Source organism: Oreochromis aureus, linkage group 19 (genome assembly GCF_013358895.1).
Source record: "Oreochromis aureus strain Israel breed Guangdong linkage group 19, ZZ_aureus, whole genome shotgun sequence".
NCBI lineage: Eukaryota > Metazoa > Chordata > Actinopteri > Cichliformes > Cichlidae > Oreochromis > Oreochromis aureus.
Window position 1 is genome coordinate 20,564,518 of NC_052960.1, and position 12,565 is coordinate 20,577,082.

At 40.1% G+C, this 12,565-nt stretch overlaps 2 protein-coding genes across 5 annotated transcripts; both read left to right on the plus strand.

The window, feature by feature from the left end:
- The first annotated feature begins 1 nt into the window (after window position 1).
- Window positions 2–979, plus strand: acyp1 (acylphosphatase 1, erythrocyte (common) type). The gene is made up of 3 exons (XM_031730984.2): window positions 2–125; window positions 284–371; window positions 585–979. The coding sequence occupies exons 2-3, from the start codon at window positions 291–293 to the stop codon at window positions 798–800; spliced, it is 297 nt and encodes a 98-aa protein (XP_031586844.1). The 5' UTR covers window positions 2–125; window positions 284–290; the 3' UTR covers window positions 801–979.
- Window positions 980–1,806: 827 nt separating this feature from the next.
- mlh3 (mutL homolog 3 (E. coli)) lies at window positions 1,807–12,526 on the plus strand. 4 transcript variants are annotated; one of them, XM_031730958.2, is made up of 14 exons: window positions 1,807–4,843; window positions 4,930–5,031; window positions 5,136–5,215; window positions 5,348–5,452; window positions 5,548–5,632; window positions 5,722–5,790; window positions 5,876–6,008; window positions 6,680–6,839; window positions 6,929–6,952; window positions 7,066–7,144; window positions 7,248–7,396; window positions 7,500–7,573; window positions 11,720–11,820; window positions 12,480–12,507. In XM_031730958.2, exons 1-12 carry the CDS (start codon window positions 2,341–2,343, stop codon window positions 7,569–7,571), a joined length of 3,561 nt encoding a protein of 1,186 aa, XP_031586818.2. In that variant the 5' UTR covers window positions 1,807–2,340; the 3' UTR covers window positions 7,572–7,573; window positions 11,720–11,820; window positions 12,480–12,507. The 4 variants fall into 4 exon arrangements, with proteins under 4 accessions (XP_031586818.2, XP_039459112.1, XP_039459114.1 ...); XM_039603178.1 differs by having other exon boundaries at window positions 7,500–11,820; window positions 12,480–12,526; XM_039603179.1 differs by having other exon boundaries at window positions 1,809–4,843; window positions 5,900–6,008; window positions 7,500–11,820; window positions 12,480–12,526.
- Window positions 12,527–12,565: the final 39 nt, after the last annotated feature.

Genomic DNA, 12,565 nt, shown 5'->3' on the forward strand with positions numbered 1-12,565 from the left:
TAGGTGGCGATAATGCAATTAGGAACTCAAAGAAGGAGACGAAGAAGAAGTGGCGTGTCGTATGTTTTGAATTTGCTGTAATTCGGAACTGGGTCGGTGTTTCACGGCTTCTGGATAAAATTCAGGTAAACTAAATGGCAGCGAGTTTTTGCGCAGTAAAGTAGCAGTAATACGAAGCTAGGTGTGCTATGTATTATTTATGTTGGCATAGCTTCAGTCACCTGTGATCACAAATCACCTTTAAGCATTAAAGGACTGCCTTTTTTTTCTTCTTTTTTTTAAGATCCATTATGTCCGATGAAGACCTAATTTCAGTGGATTATGAGATTTTTGGCAGAGTGCAAGGTGTATTTTTTCGGAAATACACGCAGGTAGGTTTGACATTGTCCCATGATTACGTTTTTTTTAGGGGTGGTCTCATTGATGCTGAATATTACAACTACCATTTTAAATATTTCTAGTCGATATTTATCCAATAGTGCCATGTTCTTACTATTATGACATCTCTTTTGCCCTCCACGACCTCCATAATAATAATGATAACGATAATAATAATCCCTTTTGGGGGTTTTTTTTTCTTTCAGGCAGAAGGGAAGAAACTTGGCCTTGTTGGCTGGGTCCAAAACACACCAGCAGGAACAGTGCAAGGGCAGCTACAAGGCCCACGCAAAAAGGTGAAGGAAATGCAAGAATGGCTGAGATCCACTGGGAGCCCCAAGTCACACATAACCAAGGCAGAGTTCAAGAATGAGAAAGAAGTTGACAGCCTAGAACATTCATCTTTCAACGTAGTAAAATAACTGTGCCTTTAATATTAACTTATGCAGATGTTTTATTTATTTAGTCTTTTTTGTTTTTACTGGTTGGAATTTAACATTTAAACTGAATGGGAGGAAGAGGTGTACTGCATATGTTTGATCTCCTAAATGTTCACAGAATATGTAACAACAATAATAAATGGGAACTTCCTTCATCAGGACTCACATTGTCTGATTTTATTGTAATAACAGCAGTAAAGGAATATTTAACTCAGTCAGCTTTAACATGCCTGGTTGTGAAGGACCTATGCTCTGCATTTAAAGTGGTTAGTGGAGGTGGCTACATTGTTCAAAATTTTTATTTATTTTTTAGAAACCTTTAACAAAATTATATTTGTTCTCATGGTCATGCAAACAGGCACATGTGTGTGCTTGCCTATTTTCAAAAGAAAGCTGTAATAACACCTTTTCAGGGTTCATCAAAAGCTTTTAAAGACTATTTACGCATAAGGTGACATAACTATTTTGCTAAATTATCAAGATACTGATACAAGCTCAGTTATTCCAAGGACAAACACCCTGATATTGTTCGGTCTTCTGGTTTAAGATAACAGGTAAACGCCACACATACCAATAAAGTGGGTAGGTCAGCAAATATTTTGACTTCATGTTGGTATGAAAAACACAGGTGTATCTGATGTGTTTGTGCAGACTTACTGGCACACTTGTACACAAATTGGCCATTTAAAGTTATTAATAAAACATGTTTTTCCACTGTAACTTGATGTATTGAGACATGTTAGGATGATGTTGCAGGCCTGACCACTCTTGCTTATGAGTTTTATCCATATCGAGGCATACAGTGGGCAAGCTAACTGAGGGAGATGTGACTGAAATTGTTTTGTTGACTTCTTAACTGCAGAAAGGAAAACTGACTGGGTGTATAAGCACATTGAACAGCACACTCCGTACAGGAGGTGGCGGTATGCAGTAAAAGCAGGTCTTCCATAGGCTAACTTACGAAAGAAGATGTCTGGTGAACATGGCACATTCAAGTCAACGCGGAGATCGAAACTTTCCAGTAAAGCTCCGAATTCCCAGATACAAAGACGCAAGTGTAAACAATCGAAAGGGGTGACTATGACAAACTGTAGACATTAATATTAGCATCGTATATAGCTGAAGTCATTTTAACGAATTGATGAAACGATGGAAAAAAGGAAACTGATTACGTACCGATGGAAGTTTCCGAGTCGACGCGAACGCAGCAGTAAATTCAACCACACCAGAAGATGGCAGTATTATAATGTTAGCCAGTTTTAAGCGGTTACAGGCCTGTGTTTTTGTTTCACGTTGACTGTACACAACAGCTGAGGTATTTGAGGGCATGGTTTTATTATGCTAAATATTTTTATCATATTTAATGAAATATGAAAGAGGGTTTTACTTCAAAATGTATCGCTGTCAAAAAGTCTCCTTTGGAATTAGCTAGCATTAACTACTTAGCAACGATTAACTAACTAATTACTTTGCGGTCGCCGGTACAGGTGATAGACCAAAGATACAAAGAGAACTGAATTTAATGCCCATTATGATTAAGTGTTTACCCAAAGAGGTTCAGGGGAAGCTTCGCTCCGGTGTCGCTATCCCCTCGCTTCAGCAGTGTGTGGAGGAGCTGATTTTAAACAGCATCGATGCCGGGGCGACCTGTGTGGGAGTCCGAATGGACATGGAGGCATTTAAAATTCAGGTGATCGATAACGGTGCTGGGATGAGCGCCGAGGACATGGACTGTGTTGGGAATAGATACCACACAAGTAAATGCACTTCTGTGGCAGACCTGGACAACCTCAGGTGGTATGGTTTCAGAGGGGAAGCCTTGGCGAGTTTAGTTTCTTTAGCCACACTTGTTGAAATCTCCTCCCGGACCAGATCATCTGTAAAAACACACGTTAAAATATTCAAGGAGGGGAAGGGCTTGGAGGTCTTTGAAGCAGAGGCTGCTCGACCCTCTGCGGGGACAACTGTCATCATTTGTAACTTCTTCCACAACATGCCTGTCCGAAGGAAGAGGGTTGATGCCGTCCTGGAGGGTGAGAGGATCAGGCACAGAGTGGGAGCTATTTCCCTGATGCACCCCTCTGTTTCCTTCACCCTGAAGAATGACTGCACAGGAGCCATGATGGTGCAGCTCCCGAAAGCAAGAAACACTTATCACAGGTTTGTTCAGATACACAATCTCGGGCAAGCAGAGAAGCTGGGAGAAATGAACCACACATACAAACAGTTTGAAGTGATGGGTTACATTGGCAGAGAGGGGCACTACAACAACAGCTTACAGTTCTTGTATGTGAATGAAAGACTGCTGTTGAAAACACGTATTCACAAGCTGCTGAACGTTCTCCTGCGCCGACTGACCAGTTCCAACCAGAAGAATGACAGTCCAGATTGGCAGTCTGTCTTCAGAAGTCCAAAGCACAAGCGAAGCCAAGATCTGTATGGAGTGTATATCATCAATATTAAATGCTCTTACTCGGAGTATGATATTTCCCTCGAGCCTGCCAAAACTCTAATAGAGTTTAAAGACTGGGATGGCATTTTGCTCTGTGTTGAAGAAGCAGTGAAAGCTTTCCTGAGCAGGGAGAACTTGGTGGCTGTCATTACTCAAGATGACTTGGACTATGCATCTCCAAGAGTGTTTGGAACTGACAAAACAGAACCAGAAGAGAATGGTGACAAAGGTGGCCAAACAGCTATCAGTATTTCTACAATGGACTGTAGTGTTGGCACGAGACTGGCATCTGAATCTGTTCATCGTAATCACACAGGTGACAGTGTTTCTAAAGATGGTGTTTGCCTGGAGGCTAGATTGGATAAAAGTGAACAACCAGGCCAGAAAAAGATAAGTACAAATGAGTTCCAAAATGTACACAGTGAAAAAGGTTTAAACAATGAATGTAGCAATGAGCTGATGTCTGATCTGGCTACAGTGGAACCTTTATCTTATAAAATTAATAAAGAAGTGGAACCCGCATATAGTGAAGCTGGGGAAGGTTCTAATATTTTGCATATTTCAAGAGAGCTACTTTTAAAAGAAGGAGATGACAGCCTCATTCAACAAGCCCAGCCTGCTTTAAAGTACACTGAGAGAATAGTACCTGACTGTCAGGACACAAGTTGCCATGCACAGACTTTAGTAAGTAAGAGAAAGATCAGATTGTCCGATCAATACGTTCAAGAGAGTCTGCAGACTCAGGACCTTTTGCAAAACAATAGGCCAGTATTTCAGGAGGAAAGTTTAACAGCAAAATCTGAAGAAAAAGCTTCTGTTGCAAAGCGCAAAATCTCATTAGACACAAGCAGGTCTTCTCAGAAACAATGCAGAGACTCTTCCTCTGTTGTCCCCTCAAAGATTTCCAAGATAATTTCATGCCATAAATTGTCTGGATCTCTTGACAAGTTTCGACGAACATGTGTCAAATCTGGTGATCTCGAATCACAGTTACCCAAGGCTCATTTGAAGACCGACACTCCTCAGACAGACCACGTTTTTTTGAATGCATCAATTTACCAGGGAGCTCAACAAGAAAATAAGATGCAGGACAAAGATGATGCACAGAACAGCCTCCAAAGCCCGCCAACTCTCTCTGTTTTCACTAAGATAAAACCAGAATCAGCACAGAACCAAGGTAAAAAATCTTTGGCAGCTAAACTCCGTCATTTGAAACAACATGGGACAGATGATTCAGAGGTGTCATTGGATTTTTCCAGAAACGTCTCAAAGGATACTATCTGTGTCAGTACTGGAACTGACAGTAACCAAGATAGCAATGAGATTCCCTGTGACCCTGAGTTCAATATGAGGCCAGCCTTAGGATGCATTTTAAACCCTGAACTTGCTATGAATGAAGAGGATGCCACATCGAGCGACTGGCTCCAACACTATGACGCATCTGTCGGAAAGACGGTTTATGTGAACAGAGTGACTGGGCTCAGCAGATATGAGGACCCAGCTATGGAAGAAACTCAAGTGCGCTGCACGTCTGATGTCACCAATATAGCAGTTAGTGTCATTTCTGAAATGGGTAAGTTAGCACACAAAATTGCAGATATGCACATTAATACAGATAATTTGTTTTCTGTTTTAATGCATGCCGTCATGTCCATGTAGGGATGGAATACAGGTGTTACCCCTTTCAGGTGGATCTAGTGTTGCCATTCCTGCCTAAATCCAGACCAGAAAGGGTGATTAGATCAGGGCCTGATTGTAGAGGTACCTCACAGATTTATAAGCGTGTAGGCTGTAAGGGCATGACGTCAGATATTTTTCAAAATGCAGTTGATAATTTGCAGCCTTTTATTATCTCGTCTTTACAGGTGATGTTGATGAAAGCTCAAACTCACTTTTTTCATTGTACTCAAAATGGAATAATCCCGTGTTTGTCCGCCCTCCAATGGTAATGAAAACATATTTTTACTTTGTATTAACTCGATTTAGTAATGACTCAAACTGATTGGCACATAGCAAAACACAAAGTCAGATTTCACTTCAGTGGTTTTGCGTTTGATTCTACATCATGCCTCCACAGGTCGGTGTGGATATTTCCAGTGGACAAGCTGACGGACTGGCCGTAAAGATCCACAACGTCCTTTTTCCATACCGCTTCTCTAAGTCCATGATTCACTCCATGAAGGCAAATTTATCTCTCAGTTTTAAACACTTTTTATTAGCAGTTTTATCAATTTCAGTAAAAGGCTGTCATAAAGCTGTGATGCTCTTCTCCTATAGGTTATTCATCAGGTGGATAAAAAGTTTCTTGCGTGCCTTATTAGTACTAAGGATGACGAGCTGGTGGAACACACTGAAACTAAAGGTGAAGTTTGGAACATTAAATCTTTGTCATTTATTGTTTTCTTGAGACATGTTTATTTATTTATTTGTACATTTTCAATTACAAAACAGGAAACCTGTTGGTGCTGGTAGATCAACATGCTGCACATGAAAGAGTGCGGCTTGAAAATTTAATTGCAGGTAAAAAAAAGAAGTGAACAGTAGTTTAGTTTTGTTATTGAAACGCTGATAATGCTGTTAACAGGTCCTTATTGTAATTCTGCAGTCATAGCTGTTTGTGCTGTCACAGATTCATATGAAGATGACCCAGATGCCCCAGGAGAGAGACGCCTGTGTACTTCAACCATTTTGCCACCTCTTGGGATCAGTGTAACAGAAGAGGAGATAAGGATGCTTAGGTATGGAAATCTATTGGGTGTATTGGGCAACAAGCAACGAGGGAAAGCCTGCAAAGACAGAATACATATAGTAAATATCTTCAGACACCCCTCATTTCTTCATATTTTGTTAGGAAAATGGGAAATAGGTGCAGCTGTTTATTGAAAACGTTCATGGAAATACAGTATATGAGGCGAAAACAGAATTTGTACAGTTCTGATAAGCTTGAAAGTTCATATTTGGTGACCACCTTCATCCTTAAGAATGACCTGAAGTCTTTTAAGCAAGCTTTTCTTTCTTAAAGTAGTCTTCAGGAATAGTTTTCCAGACTTACTGAAGGACATTCTTTGGATGTTGGCTGCCTTTTGTTCTGTTCTCTGTCAAGATGATCCCACACTGTTCAGTAATGTTGCAGTCCTCTAGGGAGGCCGGTCCATGAATGATAGTGTTCCAGCATGTTTTTTTTTTTCTATCCAGGCATGCTTGTACTGAATTGGCAGTGTGTTTGGAGTCATTGTCATGCTGAAAAACAAAGTGCCTAGAGATACAATTTAATAAATGGTCGAGTATACTACTTTATTGTATTTTTTTGCGCCACTTGCTTAAGCTTTGTAGACTAGCAGTAGTACATAGTTTGTGTTCAGATGTTATTTAGTTAGTACTCATGGACTGTTCTTGTATTTTCCTGCAGGTCCTGTCAGCCACATCTAAGGAGTTTGGGCCTGGAAGTTCATTTTTCACCGGCAGCGGATCTAAAAGTGTTTGTCGGGAAAGTGCCATTGTGTTTTATGGAAAAAGAGAGTAATGAGCTGAGGCGAGGAAGACCATCTGTTATAAAGCCAATTGCTGAGGTAAAACTGTTTACTGTTTCACTGTTTTTGCTAAGTGAGGCTTTTACAAAGCTGTTTTCTGATGTGTATCACTTAATTTTATCTGACAGGAGTATCTTCGAGAGCAGATTGAGGTAAGCTAAAAAAAATTCTGTTTTCCTATGTATTAAAGTTCTGTGATGCACAATGGTATGCACTATTTGTTTTAGAGTAATATATTTTGTTTGTCTCTTTTTTCATTCTCCAGCTACTCCGCTCAACAGGTAGAGTGAGAGGAACTTTGCCTCTCACTGTTCTAAAAGTGCTCGCCTCACTAGCATGCCACGGTAAAGATAAACAGCTTCTCTTAGGCCTTGAATATATTTTTTCTGTGAATCCGAGCCTGAAATCTTTATGCTTGTTACTTTTATACATGCTTGCATTGAACAGGTGCCATCAAATTCAACGACACCCTAAGTAGAGATGAATGCTACAGCTTGGTGGCATCCTTGTCTGCCTGCCAGCTGCCCTTCCAGTGTGCTCATGGCCGTCCATCTATTGTTCCCCTCGTAGACGTCCTTCATTTGGACAAAGACACGGTACTAGAATACAGTCCACATTTGAACTCTGGACTAAAAGTCAGATTCAAGGTAATCTCCAGTGCAATAGTGTGATGTTGACTAAGTATTGTTGTCCTTGCAGGAAGTCCAGAAACCCAACCTCCGAAAGTTGAGAAGAATGTATAAAGCATGGAAGCTATATGGGAATACTTAAGGGTGTGTATTTTGTTTTTAAATGTGTTGTTTAAAAATTATTCATAACTTATTAAATGGTTCAGATATTCCTGTTTCTTTGCCCAAATTCTATGGCTCAAGCTTTTTTCTTGTAATCTAAAGCAACAGAAAATCATTGTAAGATATATACAGCACTGTTTGCCCTTTTACACATTACTTAGTTTTTTGCATATTTTTTACACTAAATGTTTCAGATCATCAAACTAATTTTAATATTAGACAAAGATAATCCAACTAAATATAAAATGCCGTTTTCAATTAATTATTTTATATGTTAAGGGGAGAAAAGCTATCCAAACCTCCCTGGCCACATATAAAAAAGTAATTGCCTTGTTAAAAAGTCCCATTGACCTTAAACAGACCATTCACGAAAACCCTTCAATGTGGCTGAATTAAAACAGTTCTAAAAAGAAGAGTGGGCCAAATTTCCTCCACAGTGATGTGAAAGACTCTTTGCCAATTATCACAAACGCTTTGTTGTAATTCTTTCTGCCAAGGGTGACGCAACTACTTATTAGGATTAGAGGCCAATTACGTTTTCACATAGGCCAGGTACAGTTGAATAACTTTCTTCAAAAAAACAGCATTTTCTATTTACTCTGGTTGTCTTTGTTTGTTCTTAAAATTTATTTGATGATCTGAAACATGACAAATTTGCAAAAACCCATGAAATCAAGAAGGGGGAAATACTTTTTCAGAGGACTGTAAGTATAACGTATGTAACATGATGTGAGTAACAGTAAGTTTTGTACCCCAAAAAGAGGAAATACCAAAATAAACTGATGAGATCTCATGCATCATCAGAAAAAATGATTAGTATTCATATAAATGTTATCACCTTTGTTGTCCACTTGATGATCAAGCATAATTCATTCACTTTCTTTTGGAAATGATATTCATCTTTGCCTTAAAGAATAATTTTTCACGCAGCCACTGCTGTCAAACAGCACAAAGATGAAGCTGAGGAGCAGCATTAGAAAATAGCAGCTAAGTAGTGTCAAAACACTAACGCCTTAGTCAGCGTGATACTTTTATAGATGAGTAGAAAGAAATTGCACAGAGGAGAAAATGTCTTTAACCCCTTAGTTCAAAACCACACAAGCTTGATCATTTTCTGGCACACCCGATCTCCAGGACATTTCTGTTTCTTTTTGGAGGTAAAATACCTGTGGGCAAAAGGAAAAGTACAGAAATTATTCTTCAGTTTAAACCGACTTAAAGGTTTGAATTAAACAGAGGAAGTCACCAAGATGCTTTAGCTTCACCTCATAGAGAGGGCCCGGGATTTCATTTATAGTAACTGTAGCTGTCTGCTTCATATTACTCTGCCACAAAATGAACTGAGTACAGAGTTAGCTGTAGTAGTTTGGATTTTATGGTGTGGTGCTCATAATGTTACATATGTCAGTGCTATGAAAATCCTTCACATCTTTGCTTCCACACTACCCATCATGTTCAGTTTAACAACTTTATTCTGGGAGTTTTCAGTCCCTACAAACATTTTTTGCCTAATATGTTACTTTACAGAAAATTGCTGATAGCTCATTGAGATATAATATATTTAAAATAATAGATATTACTATAAGTAATTCTTATAATTAGTTAATTCTTTATGGCACAGATTCAACAAGGTGCTGGAAACATTCCTCAGAGATTGTTGACCATAGTGACATGATAACATTACACAGGCCATTTGAGTATGGGGACACGAGTGTCATGTTCAAGAAACTAGTTTGATATGATTTAGCTTTGTGACATGGTGCATTAACATGCTTGAATCAGCCACCAGGAGATGGTGCACTGTGGTCATAAAGGGATGATCATAATCAGTAACCGTACTCTGGTAGGCTGTGCCATTTAAATAATTCCCAGTTGGAGCAAAGGGGTACAAAGTGAATTAAAAAAACAGCATTCCCTTCACTATTACACCAGCAGTAGCCAGAACCATTGATGCAAGGCAGGATGGATCTATGTTTTCATGTTGGTTATGCCAAATTCTGAAGTTACTATCTGAATGTCGCAGCAGGACGAGACTCGTCAGATGAGGCAATGGTTTTCCAAACTTCTGTTGTCCTGTTTTGATGACCCGGTGCAAAGTTTAGCCTCAGTGTCCCGTTCTTCTGGTGCTGTTAGAAAATCTGCTCATGATTCAACATGTTAACATGCTTCTTAGCATACTTTGGTTATAACAAGTGCTTACTTGAGTTATAGTTGCCTTCCTATCAGCTCAAAGCAGTCTGACCATTTTCCTCTGACCTCTGGCACCAACAAGGCATTTCACCCAGAGAAATGTGGCTCACTGGATATTTTCTCTTTTCTGGCTATTCTCTTTAAACTGTAAAGATGGTTGTAGATCAGCAGTTTCTAAAGAAACTATGACCATGCCATGCTTAAAGTCACTTAAGTCTCCTAAGTCACCTTTCTTGCCAAACTCTGATGCTCAGTGTGAACTTCAGCAGGTTGTCGCCACCAGGTTTCATGCCTGAATACACTGAGTTACTGCCACTGTGATTGGCTGATTAGATATTTGTGTTAATAAGTATCTGAACAAGTGTATGTAATAAAGTGTATAAGTAGCCCATAGCTATAAACCTCCCTCCCATATTGATAATATGTTATCAAAGCAAATGGCAGACTGGTTGGCCTGGCTTTCTCTGCTGTATTAGGTACAATCACTGAGCTTAAGAAGATATGACTGAATCCTTAACAATGATATCTTATACCAAAATGACATAATGTTCTTAACATACTGCAGATCAGTCTGTCAGTGACTCCTGCTGTGTTTCAGCATCTGTCTAGTTATTAAGAAAATGCTTTAATACAATTACAAAAATAATCATGGAGAGCCATAATAGTCCTAGCCCTTCTTAAGTGTTCTCTGCAAAATAAAAAGCTTTATTTCACTTAAATGATGAAGAGTGGCCTAATTACCTAGTTTGTAATCATGTATTATGGAAAAAAAAATAATAGTAATTGGAGCGCTATGTTTAATTTTTCGGGTGCCTTTGCAGGCCTCCCCGCCTTGCAGCAGCACATTCTTGCAGACATGTTCTGGAGTTGGGCGGCAGAGAGACTTGAAGCGAGAGCGCTGTCGGGTACAGTAGGCGCACAGCATCGACGCGCCGCTGCTCCTTTGTTGTGATTGGAGTATCAAGCAGCTGTGTTGCAGACCCCTTCTTCCCCCACAGTTCCGGGTCATGCCACGTGACTTGCCCGCCCCCACATGTCCCTCCCAAGTAAACAATTCAGCATCATTTCATTATGTCTGCGAACAATCCCTGATTCTTATCTTCAGGGGGAAAAAAAGCCTGAGCTCGACAACAGATGCCTGTCACAGCTAAAAACTCCCAGCATAGTCCGCTTTTTATCAATGTGAAATGGCGAATGGAGATGAGATTAGTTTTTGGATTCGGATAAATTATGGAGCTAAATATAAATGCTAAGCTGCAGTGTGTATTTTAAAGTGGTCGAGCAAAACGTGTCCAATTGACCTTGGAATCAAATTAGGTTTTATTGAAGAGGAGCCGTCTCCACCACGGCTCTATTTCACCTTTGACTAAATTGATGCAGCACGACGTTAAGTTTTTATCGCCCAGGAAATGGTTACATAGGCATATTTATAAATAGACTCGCGTTTTTCATCCCATATTGCATTAATAAGAGGCCGATAGCCATTTTTGTGAATGGGAGAGAGAGAGGGGGCTGGTCATCTTGCGATGGCTAACTGGTGTAAATACAAACAAACCAAACGGGATAAGTGTTAGATATCGCTCATGGAATGCATATAATGGTGGATAAATGTCAACAGGATGGTCTTTTACACCAAAATATGCCTATGTGGCTGTCAGTCTGACCCCCCCTCCGCGGATGGTACAGTCTTGGTTCATTCATAAAATTCTAGCAGAGCATAAAAGGAGGGGCTTGCATTCTAGTCGTCCAGTTACCAGGTAGACTATACCTGGAGAAAAGACCCGAGCTGCTCTTCCCCAGCGGAAGGCCACAGTCATATCTGTCATTAACCAGGACTTGTGTGTGTGCGTGTGTGTGATTTTGCTTTTCTTTCTTTTTTCTTTTCTTTTTTTCTCCTCGTGATGTATCAAAACAACCTGACGCCTGACATGGATTCAGTCTCCCCCACCTGCCGGGCAGAGTCTCCTGTCGGGACACTCTGCCAGAAGACGCCAGAGGAGGCGAGCTCTCCAGCGTCCTCCACAGAGAGCAATGCAAAGGTATGAATGGCTTTGTTGATCATTTATTCTACACGCAACCCAAGAGGCGCCCCGTTTAAAGCAGATTAAAGATCACCATTTCTCTTTCTCTCTCTCTTTTTTTTCTTTTTTAAAGTGAGCCATAGACTGGATGCTCAAATGCTTTTATCTCCGTGGTGGTGGTGGTCGGGGGGGGGGGACTGATTGATAAGATTTTAATTAACTGGATGCGGTTAATTTTAAAGCATCATATTTATATATATACACACCTATAAGACGTGAAACATCGGAAATCTGTGCATGTGGAAATGTGACAAAATAGCCCTGTAGGTCGGTTGTTATGATTCCGACGTCCTGGGACCAAAATGCGAGCGTGTCGATGCAGCGGTTCATTGAGAAAAATAAATCCATTCAGGAGACTCCACAGCATCTCTGCGTCAGTGTTGACGTCAGAAACAATGATAAAGTCAAATATTGATCTGGGAGAAGGCTATTTCTGGTCGGGTATATTTCAAGAAGAGACACCACATGCAGGGTATCCTCTGTTTTAGACTATAAACAAATGATTAAGAGGCTTTTATTGATTGTCAGCGTCACAATCAGAGCCACGTGAAACCTCTGGTATAAATGAATAAATGTAACCGTAGTCCTCATTGTCAGTACTATCTCTGCTTTTTCAGGAGGTCTGCCAAGACATGAGCACTGAAGACACTCCATTTGTTCCAACGGTTACAGCAATTTCCTCTACCCCAGATTTCCAGTGGAT

Coding starts and splice junctions, on each gene's coding strand:
- acyp1 (XM_031730984.2), top strand. CDS start 291: ATGTCCGATGAAGACCTAATTTCAGTGGATTATGAGATTTTTGGCAGA. Junction 372..584: donor TTTTTCGGAAATACACGCAG/GTAGGTTTGACA, acceptor TTTTTCTTTCAG/GCAGAAGGGAAGAAACTTGG.
- mlh3 (XM_039603178.1), top strand. CDS start 2,341: ATGCCCATTATGATTAAGTGTTTACCCAAAGAGGTTCAGGGGAAGCTT. Junction 4,844..4,929: donor TAGTGTCATTTCTGAAATGG/GTAAGTTAGCAC, acceptor ATGTCCATGTAG/GGATGGAATACAGGTGTTAC. Junction 6,840..6,928: donor TTATAAAGCCAATTGCTGAG/GTAAAACTGTTT, acceptor TTTATCTGACAG/GAGTATCTTCGAGAGCAGAT.